Source organism: Ochotona curzoniae, unplaced genomic scaffold (assembly GCF_017591425.1).
Source record: "Ochotona curzoniae isolate NIBS_2020 unplaced genomic scaffold, NIBS_Ocur_1.0 scaffold_3890, whole genome shotgun sequence".
Lineage (NCBI taxonomy): Eukaryota > Metazoa > Chordata > Mammalia > Lagomorpha > Ochotonidae > Ochotona > Ochotona curzoniae.
In genome coordinates this window covers 24353658-24372098 of record NW_024467115.1, presented here as the reverse complement: position 1 = coordinate 24372098, position 18441 = coordinate 24353658, and the positions used below count along the sequence as shown (strand labels likewise).

Below are 18441 nucleotides of genomic sequence, written 5' to 3'. Positions count from 1 at the left end.
GAGTCCTGGCTGTTTCACGTATGGTCTAGGTCCTGTTTATGTTCCTGGAAATAGAGAGGAAGGTGGCACAAGTTCTTGGGGCCCTGCACCCATATGGGAGACCCAGAAGTTCCTGGCTTCTACCCTCAGATTTGCTCAGATCAAGCCATTGTAGCCATTTGGGGAGAGAACTAGCAGATAGAAGATCTCTCCCCATGTAACTTTGTCTTTCAAATAAATAGCAATCTTTAAAAACATAAGTAATATAATAACAAGTAATGTGAAAACAGGTCATTACAAATTAGCTATCGAATCTGGAGAACTGGGCCTGGCATGATGGTTCAGTGGCTACATCCCCTCTTTGCATCCATTAAGATCACATATGGGCACTGATTTGTACTGAGGCTGCTCTACTTCCCTTCCAGCTCCCTGCTGGTGGCCTAGGGGAGCAGTGGAGTCTAGCCCAAAGCCTGGGGCCCTGTATCTGCACAGGATACCTGAAAGAAGCTCCTGGCTCCTGGCTTCAGATCGGCTCAGCTCTGGCCATTGTAGTCACTTGAGGATTGAGATAATAGATGGAAGATCTTTCTTTGTCTCTCCTTTTCTCTGTAAATCTGATTTGCCTTTCCAATATCAATTAATTACTTGATTAATTAATTGAACCTAGAGAATTGCCACACAGTAGAGCAGGCTGCAAGTGTCTAGGAACTCTAACGACAGAGGAGACACTGCGCACAGGAGACAGACACAATACGATACCATACTGTGTGCACCTGGCCTCAGCAATACCCATCGGTCAGAGAAACACCAGCCACTGCAGGGTCAGTTGTGCACTCTGAACCGAGCATGTAGGATCACCTTATCAAATTGTCTCCTATTGCCTAAGTGACTTGGATGGCTTCTTTTCCAAAGAACCGCATGACTTTCCCTCCCCTGCATGGCGATTAATGTCCTGGTTTATTCTCCTACATTCTGTAGTGAGTGCTGGATACAGGCTGCCAGCAGACTACTCTCCAGGTGTCATGGGCCTGTATTCATTTCCGGTGGCCCTAGTGAAAAATCCTTTTTCTTGCCTTGCACAGCTTCTAGATGTTGTCCTATTGCTAACCTCATAGCCACTCACTTCACCTTTGAAGCTGCAAAAAGCAAGTGGAATCCTCACATCACATCTCTCTGACACACTCCTCAGCCTGGGGTGAGATTGCAGCCATCCAAACAAGCCAGGATAATCTCCTCATCTCATTAGGTCTCATGACTACAAACCACTGCCTTCCTGCCTGTTTCAATTTTCTTAGTCACCAATCTACTTGGTACCCACAGCATCTTCATAGCGTAGGAATGCTGTAAATATTTACTGAATAAATTAATAGCAATATGCATCTCTCTGACAGGATCATTTTAAGGGGAAAATGAGATGCACATGCATAAATATATTAAGATATAATAAATAACTTCTTTAGCTTTGTATATGAATTTGTGAAAAACCTGGAAATTAGATTTTCTTATGGCATGCAAATTAATAAAAATGTGAGAATTTGAAAAACACATACAGATCATCTCAAAATGAACTCAGCTAAAAAAATGGACATATTAAAAACTAAACTCTATTTACAGCCATTTAAGTTGTCATATTATGATAAATGTACATTTTAAATGTATAATCATATTTATATACGTTAATTGTATTCTGGCTCTTTTACTTAATTTATGTGAACATTATAAGAGAAAATGGCTCGATTATTTCAATTTCCTATACCACACTGTTTCCATCTTTTTAAAGAATCAGATCCAAAACTAAAGCGTGGCGTCCTGAATGTTGCAACAATGTTCTGTCCATTTTTAATGAATTTGTGATTTATCATAAGGTAAAGAAATCAGTAAAATGAGGCTCAGGAGTACACATGCACACTGTATCACACAGGCCAACACAGTATCTCTAATGCCACTTTCACACTGCTCTCAGACGAAAATGACTTCTGCCATTTACTGGCTAGATGAATTGGGGCAAATCCTAACTCCAAATTATATTTTTTCATCATTAATACAAGGAACTTGATTAGAGCAGCAATTTAGATCTGCTTCTAAATCTCCAGCGGTCCTTTCAACATGATATAGTCCATCCAAGAAATTATCCCAGCTGCTAAAACACTGCATCCTTTCCCAACACCAATCCCAGCTTTAAATTCAGCCTCATCACAGACCACAGTTTGTAAATGGACTGGTACTGAGAAATGGTGTCCAAACAAGCGAGGCAGCTGGGCAGCATTCAAGTGAGGGCTCCAAGGTCACATCCACAGCTGACCTCCATCAGTCTGCACTCTGAGTGCATGTTAGATCTGGCAGCTCAGATAGCTCCATCTCAATAAAGCCTCGCCAGAGCTACAACAAGTCCTGAGAAACCTAATGACAGGACAGAAGCAAACAACACTACTCCAGCAAAAGAAATGGCTATTTAGTTCAGGAACGTGTGGCTGGTAGACAAAAGCAATGATTTTTTAAATTATTTTTTAATCTAAATCATGTAGAACAAGGATAGGCTGAAAAGCAAAGAGACACGGCTGCTAAAGTTTAGCAGTAAGAACATTTTTCACTTCAAACAGAAGAAACAGACTATAGAAATCTTTAGAATAAGAAATTATACAGATAGAAAATATAAAGAGCTTCTCATAAAAGATTAAAAGATTCATGGGTGGCAGTTTTATTATAGTGTATATTAAAGGAAACTAGGATTTTTTTAAATGCATACTCCCAAGTTTCAAAGAGATGTGTGTGATAAAGACAACTATGATATGCTATTAAAATAATTTATAGTCATTTTAGAACACGAGAAAGCTTGGTCACCCACATAACTAATTGCTTTAAATGTCATTTTGAAGATGTTAAATATACTTGATATGTTAAGCAGCAAGACATAATATGATGCTTAAGTTCTCACATGCTTACAGTTGGTGAGAAGTTTATTAAAATGCAAATAGATTTCATTTAAAAAATGTTCATGGCAAAGAGCACTTTGCTAAATCCGGATATGGACAGCTAAAAGTTTGTTTTAAAAGATGAATTTCACAGTAATTGAGACTTAAATGTATTTGTCTCTTTTTGAACAGAAAATAGCAGCAACCATATTTTGAATGGCAATAGAACATGTACAGTAAAACAATCCTTTAAGTACATCAGTGGGTACCTTCACAAGGTAATTTTATTCTTTTCTAAATATAATAATAGGTGTTGGGAAAATACATTAAACCACTCTGGCAAGGAGAAGAGTGGAATGCAGTGAGAGAGAAGAATCACTCTGAAGGAAACTCCCAACTATCAATGTTCTTTTGGCACCAACTCTGGTTAAACAGAGGTTATCACTGAGACAGAGAGTCCACAAAACTGAAGAACTCCTTAAGCTGCCGACAGCGTAACAGGTGGGAAGCTCTAAAGGAGAATGCATATCCACCACACCCCATCCTCCATGGCATGACACCTGCCCGCAGCTTTCTAAAACCCAAAGGCATAGCTCTACCCGAGAGGATCATTGGCAGAAAATATGCACGTAAGACCAATCATGGAACTATTTTATCTAGTGGGTTAATCAGACCACATGCTAATACTCATTTGGTTAAGTCATTACCAGATAATTGGTTTTAATTAGTCAACCAATATTGACCATAACATCAACTCCCTCCATTCCTTCCCCACCTTCCCTCATCCACTCCCCACAAGCCTTGGAGCAGATGTTTCATCTGGCCTCCGTATCCTATCTTCCTGACACTCAGTTCCATACCTCAACTTCGCCTACCCAGAAGTCCAGTCCCCTGGGGCCAAGGTCAGATTTTCTAACTTTACAATGTGAGAAGGCAGAATAAGGGTCTCCCTTGGTCCCTACTGTCAGTTTCAGGCCACTGTTAATGTATCTTCCAGGGAAAATCCTACTGCTCTAAAGTCCAAGATGTGTCCATTATTTTCCATGAGCTGCCAGTTCAGGGCCACTACCTAGGCCTCAATGGGTACACAGGATCTGAAACACAAAGCAGGATCCACATACAAAGCCTCAGCTCAAGTAAGGAATAGCACCACCTAGAGAGGGGGAGCCTTACGCATCATTACAGGTTGAGACCTAGTCCAGGTCTCTTCTCTCTGAAATATCTATCATTCTGAGAAAATCAAGATGGCGGCATAGGGTAAGGACAGGTTTACAGACGAAAAAACATTTAATCAGGATGAAGCAGAGAGGACATATTTCAGGAAATAGGACAGAACAACAGCAGAGGGGTACCTGGAGACTGACAGGCACAGGAAAGCAGCAGACACAATGGTGTGGTGTTGCAGTGACTGATACTCCAACAGCATTCAGCTAACGGTGATCGGAAATCCACAAGCAACCAGGTGGGAAGGGACTTTCACCGGGAGCTTGGGAGGTGAACCCAGACAAAGAATTGTCCATCCTGCTGGTCCGTTTGATTTGACCAGGAGCAGAGACAGAGCAGCAGATCCCAGACAGGCACTGCGAGAACAAGGTGAATTTCACAGCCCAGTCATACCCCTAGAGCTGAATTGGGTGCCACTTTGCATAATGAGGCAAAAGCATGGGAAAGGACTGAGCATACACTGATCTGGAGTGAACTCATTTCCGACTCGGTGAACTGCAGCAACGTGGCATTCCACAGGTTCCACCCTCGTCAGGTATACGTAGACCTCAGACCTGACGGCCAGCAGATGAACTCTAGTAGGGGTATATCAGGTGCCATTTTGTACACTGTGGCAAAAGCTTTAGGACTGCAGGGGACAACTTGCTGGAGGTTGTGGCACAAGTGGCTGCAAGCAAAAAGTTGTGTACCAACTGCAATAAATAAAATCAAGCTGTAGACCAACAGCAAAAGAAGAGACAAAGGCACAGTGAATATTACTGAAAACTCCCCTGCAAAGGAGGGCATAAGGGAAATGCCAGGAGCCTATGGAACTGTATCATAAAATGATAATAATAATAAAATGTAAAAAAAAAAAAAAGAAAAGAAATATCTATCATTCCCCTGCTCCCTCTCTCCATCTGTCATCTGCATTCATAGTCTTGCTTTGGAGTAGAAAAAAGTTGTCCATACATTCATCAGCCTCTTGCTCTTATTGCTATAAACCAGAAACCCTTATCCAGCACCACCGAGCTCCTCTAAGAAATTCTGTCCCATTCAGCAAGATTATGATTTTCATTCCAATGCTCTAGTTAACATGCATCTGTACTCAGGTTGTGGTTTTCTCCTGCACTGCACCTTTTAACAAACTCTATTGGCCACATTTCATTTTCTCTACTATTCAAAGACTTCCTCTCTTTGTGCCTTTGCTAACTCTGAATCATTAGTTTCCCATCTCCTGGATCATTGCCGTAAACACACAACCATGCATTTTAAAGGATAAGTCAAGCCCTCTTTATAACTTCTCTAAAATTATTTACAAATTATTCTACTTCCATGCCTTCATCTCACTCTATTTTTTCTAGACTGATCATTTCTTAAATTGCTCTTTGCAAAATCACCAGAAATCTGTAAATGACAGGGCTTTGTACCCACTTTTCTGATTACTCAATCTAATTCAAGAGAAATCATTTTCCCTTAGAAATATCCTCCTCTGTCCATTCTCTTAGAAATGGTCTCTTCCTTCCACTCTGAACACCATAAATCCTAGACTTCTTTCTACTTCATCGGAATTTTTTCCTCAGTCCCTTCTGTTCTCTCCTCCCCCCCCTTTTTTTTAAATCATCAAATGTTAAGTTGTAAAGACATTGTCAAGCATCTTCTCCCTTTGGAGATCTCAGCCCCCACAAATTTAATTCTCAGTACAGATGTTGAGAAATCCCCAATTCTTATCTGAAGTCCAGAACACATGAGTTCCAGATTCACACGGAGAAGAGCCCATTTAGGTTCTCAATACACACCTGAAATATATCAAAACCCAGTTCCCTGCTCCTTCCTCTCAAAACTCCTATATCCTTTCTCCATCCACTGAATGAACAATACAACTGCTAATATATAATATATTTCATCATATGTTATATGTAATATATGTTATATGTGTATTTTTTTTACAAAAATTATCTTTGATAGTCTCTGCTTCCAGAGTATATCTCAGACACATCACCAGGCTGTAACAGCCAAAGGTACTCCTGTTCCCCAACTGGACCACACCGATCATTGGACCACAACAGTCACTTCCTTCCTGTTTTGCCTAATTATTCTTTTATATTCTATTCACCCCATGACACCCAAATTGACTAAATTTTATTGCAGATACATTAGTCCCTCCCTTATATCATAATTCCATGACTTTTCCTTCTACTTTAAATTGTCAAATTCCTTCCCACGTCTTACAAAGTTCAAATGGTCTGGTCTCTGCCTCCTCCCACTGCATCTCCAGCCCCCGTGCCCTTCTATTACAGTTTGACCTCATCCTATGCTGTTTCCCGCCTCATGATTGTGACAGGTGATGCTCGCCTTAGGTGTTTGTTCAGGGACTTCCTTCTTAACTTTCAGAGGCAGGTCAAATGCCAGCTTCTAAGTCATGCTTTCTACGTTTCTTCAAACTAAAGGAGGTCTCTGCTTCCATAGTATTTGCTAGCTTTTTTCCTCTTGCAGAGCAATCTGCTATAATTGCACATTCTTTGCTGATTTAGTATGAGATTCCCCTGTGGAGAGTCAGCGTTCTGGAAACTGGTGAGGATATATTTATGACTGCATTTTCAAGGCTGATCATGGATTGGGGTAACTAGAAAGCTAAATAAATATTTAATTACTTCACTAATTAACAGAAAAAGGACAAATGAAAAATAAAAACAAGAACTATGAATCCTAAATTGAGTTAAATGTACTGAGAAAATATCCTCATGCCTGAGCTTATATTTGTAAAATGAAAATATCTGAAGTGTTTCAACACATGCCATAAAGATATTGCTGACAACAACTATTTTTAAAGGCCATAAAAGCCACTTAAATTATTTAAATAACAGAACAGAAAAGGAAAATACTAATGAGTATGGCTTTTATATTTATCTTCTTAGTCACTTTCATTTCCATCTTGGAAGGGGAAAACTAAAAATTAAAAGCCATCAACAAAAAAACGAAAATAACAGGTTGAAAAATAAAGGTGACTTTCAGGGAAAAAAAGCTACATTCCAGAGAGGATAAACCAAATGGACTGAGTGAAATCTCTGAACCTGATCCTGGTGGACATGCCAGCAGGACAAGGCCATCCGTGTGGCTCACCCATGCCCACTGATTTGGGAATAACAGCTGCTGCAGCATTCACTTCAGCAGCTCCAAGGCTGAGATGGGTTGACCCCAGGCCATGAGACACGTTCTCAGTTAGCACCTTCTGTTGATCACAACTGAAAGGTACTGACCAGACTGAATAATGAGTAAATACTAAGGAAGAAGGCTTCATGCTCAAGAATCTTTAAGGACAATAAACACTCACTGCAGAAAATGTAATAATAAAAACATGGCTATTAAAATATGCAGCAAGATAAAATCGGGAAAATCAAAAATAAACAAATTTGTGGAACTTAATCTGTTTTCAACATAGTCAAGGTACCTACCATTCAATCTTTAGTATGCACAATATTTAAATATCTTCTTGCATATTATTTCTATCCCACATTGTCCTGTTTGCTGTTGTTCATAAATTAATAAATACTACTAAGAAAGTGCCGTTACACAGGAAATAAAGTTCCCTTCATTGAACCAATGTGTATTTATGGCTCCCATAGGATATTATTCTGCTTTGAAATCCTACATCTTTTCTCAGGATTACAGACTTCTACTTTGCAAGAAAATACCTAAATTTAACACAAATTCAGAAGCTGTGATGAGTTCCTCAAGCCAGGATATTACATATTCAAAAAGTTTCACCTAATAATAAGGATTAACAGTATTTATCCTGAATTCAATAAAACAGATGTTCAAGTATTTTCCATTAAGCAGGAACATTTTAACCTGATTATAGATAACCTATAATACCTCAACTTTACTCATGGAATGACAGAAGGTACTGTAAAGTACACTGAAATACAGTACATTTATAAGAAAAACACAACACATTACAGCATATGGTACAACAAATGAAATTTCTTGCGCATTTATCATGTATCTAGAACTTTCACATATCAGCTCTGATGTCACAACAATCCTACACAGGTGTATCATTTCTACTTTAGAGCCAAGAAAATTAAGACTAAATGACTTGAAGTAATTTGCCTAGGGATCACAGAAATGGTAAGCATATGACTTTGTGGGTATATAAGGAAAGCAAGAAAAGTGTACATTAAAAAATAATTACTTATAGGGAACAATTTACAGCATAGTTACATTGCTTCATTTCCTTTACAATATGTGTGCTTAATTAACTACGTGGGGCTATATGAGTGCATATAGTACATATAAGATACTGTTTTATCCTCAAGTATTTATAAAACGGACTAAAAAATGATTTCAGACCAAAATTAGGCATCCATAACCCAAAATACTATCAACACATTTCAACTAGCACTGTCTACATTTCCACTTAAAAAACAGGAGTGATTGAAATACACTGATAAGCTAGAAACCCCAGAGATGGGCCTGCTGTTCAGGGAATCCAAAATATTTGGAGTCAGTGTCAGTTCAAAATTTAATTTTTTTTTATAGATTAGAAAACTACTATTGTAAATGTATTTATACAACATCTGACCAGAAGCAGACTCTGGAGATGCAATCACACATGTCTATTTCTGTAGCTGGAAGCATGGGCATTCACATAAGGAAAAAGTCTGTAACAAATAGCCTGGCACGCATTCAAAACCTGTTACCAAAAGTTTTTCAGCTTTCACCTTTGTAGATAAAGGACTATGGACACAGAACTATGAATGGTCAAGTTATTTAGCCCAACTACCATTCACACAAAGCATTTCCTCTGAAAGCTGATATTAAGCTGCACACATTATGCGCCACTAATACTTTCCAAATGCAACTAAAATTACCCTTCCGGAAAGCAGCTGACAATGTGGCAGAGACCAAGTTTGCCAGGAGATATATGGGAGTGGTGGCAGGACTCTTACGGGACAGCCTGCACCCATTCAAAGAGACCATGCTAGCTTTAATCTGATCTGGCTTCTGAACACAACACACGCAAGATGAGGCAGCAGACTCGCACAGATCTCAGAGGCGGGACACAAAGCAGACACCAGGAAAAGCTAGCATTCTGACAACAAGCGAGAAAAATGAAACTATTTGTAAAGAAGGCAGAAGCCTAACTGTGAGGCAAAAAAAAAAAAAGGTTTGAATTCCACTCCCTGCTCTGCCAGCACAGGTTGTGTGACACTGAGTAATTCCTTCACTTGTCTCCACTTCACCTTGTTCACCGACATGCTGCTCATCAAGACACCACTTGCCTCCTGTGAGTGTGTGAAAATTAAATGAAGTAATACATAAGCAGGGGCTCGGTAGGATGCAGTGCCTGGCGATGAGGAGAGACTCCGCCAAATATATTCAGGAAAACCAAAGCACAAAACCTCAAAGGGAGAAGTCTGAATACATTTACCACCAATGCTTCAGAACTTATGGAGAGGCTTATCACACTTCATATAGAAGCAAATGGTTTGGGCTGTGCTGTGTGACTTTGAAAATTTCATTAAATTTTAAATTTCTCTGAGTATCAGATTAGCTCATGTATTCCCAAGGGAGGTGAAAAATTGGTGGTGTGTGGGGGGGAGGTGGGGGTAAACTTGAAAATGTCACTGTTAATTTAGAAAGCTCCCATACAATACAGACACAGATACTCAGAACAGCATGGCGTTAACACTCCCTGTGCAGAGATGTGTGTTGAAAAAGACTTTTTAGGAAGTGTTAAAAAAAAAAAAACATGGATAAAGTAGGGTCCCTGGACCCTTACATCATTTAAATTTCCTTAATTTTACTTTTGAAACAATATTGACAAGGACAAACTGAAACTAATTAGTTTCTGTAATCTGTTAAAAAATGACAAGGGAAGATTTATGTATTCTAGGAAGACATCCACCTGGAACGGTTAAACATCATAATTATTATTGTCCTTAAAGAGGAAAATGTCATCCATAAAAAGATCCTGTCAGCCACAGGACTGTCATATTTTCCCTGCTTTAGTAACGATATACCTCGATCATGTTGAAGCATTGATATAATCACTTATTTAAAAAAAAAATACAATGAGAAAATAGAATTAGAACAACTACCCACAACAACATTAAAATCGGAACATTGTCATTGTCATAGCCATGATCAAAGAAAGATCACCTTGGAATATAATTCGTTTTTAACTGCCTCTTCCATCTAGGCTAATTACTGCTATAGGCTATCTTAAAATATTTACAAAGTAAAAGCAAAAAAAATAAATAAATAAAATTGGAGGAACTACCTAAAGCAGGCCACACATTCTTAGGGATCTTTGTTTTCATTTCAAACAAGTTTTAGAAAAAAGTCATAACTCTTCTAGGTGATATCTTTAGAAACACATCAAGAATTCTAAGGGTTAGCTCTTAGTGTTAAAAAGTGTTTTGTCAGTTTCCTCTACCCTGTTATGGAGTCTTTATTATAACTGAACGATGTGTTACGATAAAAGAGAAAGTCGTGCAAAAATGCTAAAAAGGTCAACATTAGCCACACTGACCAAGCCACCTGCCACCTGTGAAGCTGCACACGTGCCATTGCAGCCTTCCTCCACCGTCCTAGGACAGGTAGCAACACTTGCTCATGCGCAAGAGCTCTCAGAGTTCCCTTCAAAGAGCTTTCAGAAAATCTGCTCTGGAGTTTTTAACTAAAAATAACGTTATAGAAATGTAAAACTCCTCCAAGTCAAGCTGTCATTAAGTACTTGGCCATACTTTATAACCAAGAATATGGATCAGAATGTGTTCTAAAAATATGCATTTTATTCACTGTAAAATAATTGTTTTGATATCAAATTAGTTTCCAAGCAGTTGCTTTTGAATAGATGTGTGCAAAACCATAACTTCACTGAGACATTTCCAGCATTATGCATGAAGAAAACACTTTTTAAGATTTTTTAATGATGAGGAATACAAATAATCTATCAGAAAGAGATGATAACCACTGCTTATAGGTCCTTACATCCTAGCTGTCCTGTGGCAGAAAAAGGCTTTTTATATAATCAAATGCTATCTTAGGCTGTTCTGAATATACTGACTAGCCAGAATAATGGAAAATATATAGAATAAATTATTTGAAATCCTAAAGACACATACATGTAGATTATTTCAGGTACTAGTGGATCCAAGTGTGACAAAGCCTAAAGTCAGCAGGTGGCCCCAAACACTCACTGTTGCAATGACCACTAGCGGCCATATCACTCAAATGCAGCTGTAAATACCTAAATGTCACTCACCACCAGAGGCTTACAGACTGTATTCTAGATAACACATATCACGAGGCATAAAAAATTCAGGACAGCTAAAATGACCGTTGGCAAGGCTTAGGTTTATGCAAGAAAAAAAAAATTACACACACCACGTGAGTATACTTTGAGCACATCATAATGATTAAAACAGCCCTAAAGTGTACTTTCTAGAGTCATGTATTTGGCATGCCATTAAAGCCATCAATTTCTCCACCTGACAACACGCATCTACTGCCAGGACCCCGAGTTACCTCTGTTTCAGATTGATCCACGATGTTTTCAAGTACTCGGTGGTTTCTTTCACATTCCTAGTGTCATCACTACTGTACTCCTCCAGCAGCTTCTGCAGGACATGATCGAATGCCATGACAACACCATCACCAGGACCCAACTCCTGAAGCAAGATCTAAGGCGTACAGGAAGATGTCATGTTTAGATTCGGTCATTTTAGAACTAACATTACCAAGCACCAATAGACCCAATACCATCTAACATTTTCGGGATACAGAAATTATGCAAAGAAATTAGAGGACAAATTCCCAGTACATGAGGCTACATTTTAAAAATCCTAAATGTGAAATGAAAAATATTTAAAATCTCTCAGGAACGCGGAAGATATGAAACTATTTTTTTTATCTCTGACATATTTACTCCCTCATACTATTTGTTATTTTTATTCTTGCTGGCATATGCCCAGCCTTCCGGGAACAAACACATTTAGGAAGAAACACTTAGAAAGTCCCTGCATACATGTGTGCACTCGGAGAAGCGGAAAAGGGCAGTAAAAGAGAAGTCATTTGTCTCTTACACCTGTTTAGATGATGTGATGAAGTAACTGCTTGGACGACTAAAGCAGTCAAAGTTTACTAAGAGTTTGCTTGAACACCTAAGGGGATGTCGATGGCAGGTTACAGCTCCTCATCCCAGTTATTCAACCTCAGTGTCTGCATGAAGATATTCTCCATGACATTTTAGGGACAAATGAATGCTCTTGGTAGTAGCTGGCAAAAATGAGTAAATGAATATATAAACTCTACCCTAAGATTTCAGAAGAAAAGCACTTAGTTGATGATTTTTAAAGCATGCTCCAAATATGATGATTGAAACACTGATACAAGTCCACAAGTTTTACTGTTACTTTTTTTAGTCAGGTGGCACAATCACTGTATCATCAACATGGAGAACAATCCAGAAAGCACTAGAGTTGGCCCCTCACTTTTTTTTTTAAAGATTTATTTTTTTAAAATTTTTATTGGAAAGGCGGATATACAGAGAGGAAAGACAGAGAGGAAGATCTTCCGTCCGATGATTCATTCCCCAAGTGAGCACAACGGCCGATGCTATACCGATCCGAAGCCAGGAACCTCTTCCAGGTCTCCCACGAGGGTGCAGGGTCCCAAAGCTTTGGGCCGTCCTCGACTGCTTTCCCAGGCCACAGGCAGGGAGCTGGAAGGGAAGCTGGGCCGAACCAGCACCCTTATGGGATCCCGGGGAATGCAAGGCGAGGACCTTAACCACTGCGCCATTGTGCCGGGCCCAGCCCCTCACTTTTTAAGCTGCAATCATGAGAAGTCTACAATAGAAAGGAATAAAAACAGACACTCCATGCTTTAGCTTTTGTTTCCTGCATCTTCTTTATGATATTTTTCACAAACGTGCCCTTTCCACGTTGGGTATTTCAGGGGCAAATGAATGTTATGCCAAGACACAACCCCACAATCTGAACCTAGAACTGAACAATAGCTTCTATCATGACAGAGAGAATTTTAAGAATCACTTTAAAAATACCATAAGTGTTCAAAAGTATTAATCCTGCAATCAAAGGATCACAAAAAAAAAAAAATGGTACCTGTTATTATGGCAGTAAAAGAAGTTTGATTGCAGAAGCACAAAAAGGAATTAAACTGACTTCTTACCTGCGTTGCTTACTGTAGCAACCCTCAGTAAAAATCTCAGAAAATTTTCAAAATAGAAACCTTCAGTACCCCCAATAAAATGGCTCAATGGCTAAATACTTGCTTTGCAACAGCCAGGATCCCAAATGGGTGCTGGCTCATATCTAGGCTGCTCCATGTTCTATCCAGCTCCCTGCTTATGGCCTGGGAAAGCAATGGAGGACAGCCCAAGGCCTTGGGACCCTACACCTGCATGGGATACCTGGCAGAAGCTCCTGGCTCTGGATTGGGTCAGCTCTGCCTTTATGGTCACTTAGGAGTGAACCAGTGGACAGATCTCTGTAAATAGGGCTTTCCAAGAAAAATAAAGAAATATTTAAAAACAAAAAAAGAAATTAAAATTTCCAAGACAGTCAAAGGAATAAGCAAAAGTCCTGACAACTTTGTCCTTCTACCAGCTGGCTTATGATTGTATTCCATTTGCAAAGAGTGAATGAGCTGTACACCCAAGACACATACACGAAATCTCAATGTGTATTCTAACAATGGCAAAAACATGATGACAGAGTCCTAAAAATGACAGTCAAGTGAAGAGGGAAAAGGACACCCCACAAAATGATAAGAGTCCAAAACTAGCAAACGAATCTTACTTGATTATCAGAAATTTGCTTGATGAGGGGATCTCTCCGCGCCTGCTGAAGCATGTAGAGTCGGGCCTCGTACTTTCTCAGGAGCTCTTCGGTCTCTTCTCTGCCGTCATCCCAGCGGAGGCTGTCAACTGCCATGTCCTCGAGCTGCTGCTGCCTCAGCTCCACGCCGTGCTGCGTGCTGTCCCACTGGCTCTGCACCTTCTCCACTGGGAGCATTAGCAAAACAAGCCCCACGTCACTGACCCGAAAGGCAGAAAGCATCTGACGCCAAATTTATCAGACAACATTGATCAACACAGTTCAAATACATTTTAATACATCTCTTCCATATGCATTATAGGTATATGAAATCATTGTTCTAAACTTTTAATTATTTATTAGAAAGGCAGATAGCCAAAGACAAAGACAGAGAGCTCGGCTCTGCTAACTCATCTACCCGAACACCGACACTGGCTTGCAGCTCAGGCTAAACTCAGGAGCTAGGTGCTGATTCAGATGGTGGAAACCCAACAACTACAGCCATCATTGCTGCTTCCCAGCATCTTCCTTAGCAGGGAGCTGGAGTCAGCCAGCAAACTCAGGCACTCTGAAATGGGATGTAGGCATCCCAACGAACATCTTAACCACTGACTAGGCCTTCTTAGAGTAAACCATTTGGGAGGGAAAATACTGGATTGAAAGTTTCTTGAAATGTACTAAAATATCTTACCATAAAAACTTATACTATCATGTACCAATAAGAAAAACATCCCAGGAAATGATTTACTATTTAATGTATTTACAGGACTGGGTCTGAGGAAGAAAGAACGTAGCAGGACTTTAAAATAGAACTTGAGAACAAAGAGTTCCTTGTGTCAAGGGAGATTCTCTAAAGTAGATGGAATTTTAAAAGAAAATAAACTCTGAGAATAGGTTTCTGGGACCCAGTGCGGTAGCCTAGGCGCTGAAGTCCTCACCTTGCATGTGCCAGGATCCCATATGGGCGCTGATTTGTATCCTGGTTGCTCCATTACCCTTCCAACTCCCTACTTGTAGCCTGAGAAAGCAGCAGAGTACAGTCCAGTGCAATGGGACCCTGCACCCACGTGGGAGACCCAGAAGAAGCTCCTGGCTCCTAGCTTCAGACTGGCACAGCGCCAACCACTGCAGGCACTTCAGGTGTGAACCCGTAGATGGAACTCATTCTCTCTAACTCTCCTTCTCTCTGTAATTCTAACTTTCCAATCAAAATAAGCATATCTTTAAAAAATATAGTTTCCTGCTGTGTGTTATCAGAGCATGAAAATTCCATAAAAGGTGTTTTATGTGTTCAAGGTCAAGGGAAATACTTAAAGTAGTTTCAAGTGTATGTTCCCGGCAGCTCTTCATCCTAAGATTCCCACAGTGACCATCTTCCTCATTCCTGGTTCTTTCTTACTGCTCCTCTTTCCTCTCATTCTCACTGTCTGTCCCTATCTTGTCTCCATTTTTATAATGCAGTTAAAGAAAGAAATACCAAGGAAATAGAAGCATTTGATCAGTTGCTTCACAGCTAGTGGAAAACCTTAACATGAAGAAACAGGGAATGCTAACTTCCAGTACCTACATGACGTATTGATAATAAGTGGCTCACATGTTACCAAAACACTGAAAGACGATGCTCCAGCTGTCAGACAGACCAAAAGGCTGCAGGCAGGTACCAGGCCTAACAAAAAGGTTAACTACAAAGTAATATCCCAGCCAAGTTATGATGGGACGTTTTGGTAAAATTCTTGGTATGTCAGAAGGTTTTAGGAAACCATAGATGATATTAATTTGAGATTATTCCGAAATCAGTAAATTATCTAACATAATTCTAAACACTGCTCAGTGAGATAATCTGTTTTATGCTGCCTAAATAAATTGCTTAAATTGTTCAGAAAACCGAGGACGAAACACATTTTACCTGTCAGTTAAAAAGTTTTATGAAATACTTGTAACAAATTCTATGACAAATATAATCTCACTATTTAACAAATGAAACTAAAGACATAAAGTAACAGTAGGCATAAATCATAAAAATAGGCAAGTCATACTATTCACTGTGTTAAAGCAGGTTACTATGGGTTATGCCCTAACCAGGAAGCACTCCATCTCAGAGCTCCCGTTTAAGTCTCAGATGTTCTGCTCCCAATCCAGCTTCCAGCTAATGTACCTGGGAAGGCAGCAGAGGTTGGCCCTGGTGCTAGGCCCCTGTCACCCAGGTGGGAGACCCAAATGGAATTGGAGCTCTGGGTTCCATTCTGGGTCAGCACTGACAACTGAGTCCTTTGGGGAAATTAGCCAACCATGGAAGATCTTTCTCTCTCTTTCTCACACTCTTTCTTTCTCTGTCATCTTACCTGTCAAATAAATGAATATTTTAAGAAAATACAAGTGGTGAAGAAAAAGATGAGATGGTAGCAAAGGCAAACAGGACATTGAGCTGCAGGTGCTTTGCAGCCTTTGCAGCCAAGGAATGTCCCCGCTGTCTGAGGGAAAACAGAGCTAGACTTTCCCATCAAGTCAGTCGATGGACTAATTAATTAAAGAGGGAGAAAGAAGGAAACTGTCCTCCCTAGATGAGGATTAGATGATATTCTTCTACTTTACATGCTGCCACAAATATTCATTAAATACTTCATTTCAACTAGGCCTTGTGGGAGTCTCCAGGACCAGAAAGAGAAGTATTCATGACCTATTGATGCCCACTGGGGAGTAAAACAATTAAAGTAGCCATGAGAACTTTAATAAAGTTAAGCTGGTGGGTGGGAGGAGATGACGCCCAGAACAGGAACTAGAGGTGACAAAATCCAGTGCATCTCTGATAGAAGGGACTGGGGAGACTTCCAAAAGGGGTAACATTTTAACTGCTGAGTAGAATTTCATCTGGGGAGAAAAAGCCAAAATGAAAAAGTAACACACCTAAAGGTAAAAAAAGACTACGAAATGTCAGAAAGTTTTAAAAAATAGACATAATAGTCCCAAATCATTAATAAACAGGAGCACGTGCTGCCGGGATAGAGGGGATGAAGAAAGCAGGTGGTGCCTTTCAGGAATGCGCGTCCTGTACAGCCTGTCACACAGGCAGGTGCTTCAGGGTGCAAACTCCAAGCACAGACACTTACTGCTGCTTACATGTTTGTTTTTTGTGTTGTGTTCCTTTGTTTTTCACTCAAATATCCCCAAATAAATGCCAGCCACGCTGCACACAAGGGAACTGTAAAGTTCATGAAAATTGGAATTAAAAGGTAGAAGTTGCAATGCATACAGAGGTCTTCAAAAATGTCATATAACTGTTATCATGAAATATCTACACGTGGAGATCAAAATTTTTGTACCACAATAAACTTGGCTTTTAATTCCACTTTTCCACAAGCTGTGGGCAGTGAGTCTCCTCATAGCAGTTGCTCAAGACATATTTGTGAATGAGTGTTGAGAAAGCATACGCAAGGATTTCATAAGAACTGCTTTTAGTGAATGAAGGGCAATGTGTGATGAGATTTTCATTCTTAAGGGTTCCTCTAATTGCTTTTCAATTCTTTTGGAAGAAATCTTGACTCAGAAAAAAAAAAAATCCAACACATACGTCATTAAATGAAAGTATTGATGTTAATACTCTACAAATTTCAGACTAGAATTGACAATGCTAATAAAAACAAAGAAACCCCTTTTGCTTATAGATGGAGGATGAAACATCAAATAATGATCAGTTTTCAATTTCTTTCTTTATTTGGAAGAGTTACAGGAAGAGGGAGATTGTCCATTTTTAGGGCAAATGAATAAGAGTATATGATTGTTTGAGACTTACATTTTTCTGTGATCGCTGATCTCACATCTGAACTGGACGCTTTATTTTTTAAATTCTGTGCCAGCGTAAAAACAAAATCAAGTTGAGGATGGCGCTGCTCTAAGTCAGCCTTTGTGATCTGTAGGGATAAGTGATTATGAAGATGAGTTAATGCCACACGAGTAGAATACTCACAAAGCAAAGCAGGTGCTGCTGCCTTCCTCCCCTCCAAATCGAAAAGCACCTGACCCGACAGAGAATCAGCTCAGAGTCTGGAGTCCGAGGGCCTGAGTTGGAACCTTGACTCTTCCACTTATCACCTAGGCCACCAAGTAAAGCATACGATCATTCTGCTTAGTTTTCACAAACAGAAATAATGAGCTATTCACAGCTCAGCTACAACATCTGACAGATTTTAAAATCCCTTGGGAAACTAAAAAATGCTCAGCCAACCCTAGCAGTTATTACTGTTACTGTTGCTTATCTTCAACATCAGATGCGAATACAGCAAGGGTCACCGGTATGGTTAGTGGTAACACTGGAAAAGCCATCACTGGAATGCCTGTGATTTAAATGATGTCAAACATAAGAAACTACGGCTCTGTGAGTCAGCATTGTCCCTCAGCAGGGTAGTGGCTGCTTGAGACACCAGCATCCCCTATTGCGTGCCAGTTGAGTCCTGGCGATTCCACATCCAATCCTACTTCCAAAGTGAATGACTGACATACTT

The 18441-nt window shown here is 39.8% G+C and overlaps 1 protein-coding gene across 9 annotated transcripts in view; it reads right to left on the bottom strand.

The window, feature by feature from the left end:
- Window positions 1–18441, bottom strand: part of UTRN (utrophin) — a 491247-nt gene that overhangs the window by 238602 nt on the left and 234204 nt on the right. For all 9 annotated transcript variants that reach the window (XM_040965592.1, XM_040965598.1, XM_040965593.1 and 6 more), the window contains 3 exons: window positions 17733–17850; window positions 13925–14130; window positions 11631–11785 (listed from right to left, as the gene is read on the bottom strand). In XM_040965592.1, the coding sequence (XP_040821526.1) occupies window positions 11631–11785; window positions 13925–14130; window positions 17733–17850 (479 nt within the window). The remainder of the gene's footprint in view (window positions 1–11630; window positions 11786–13924; window positions 14131–17732; window positions 17851–18441) is intronic.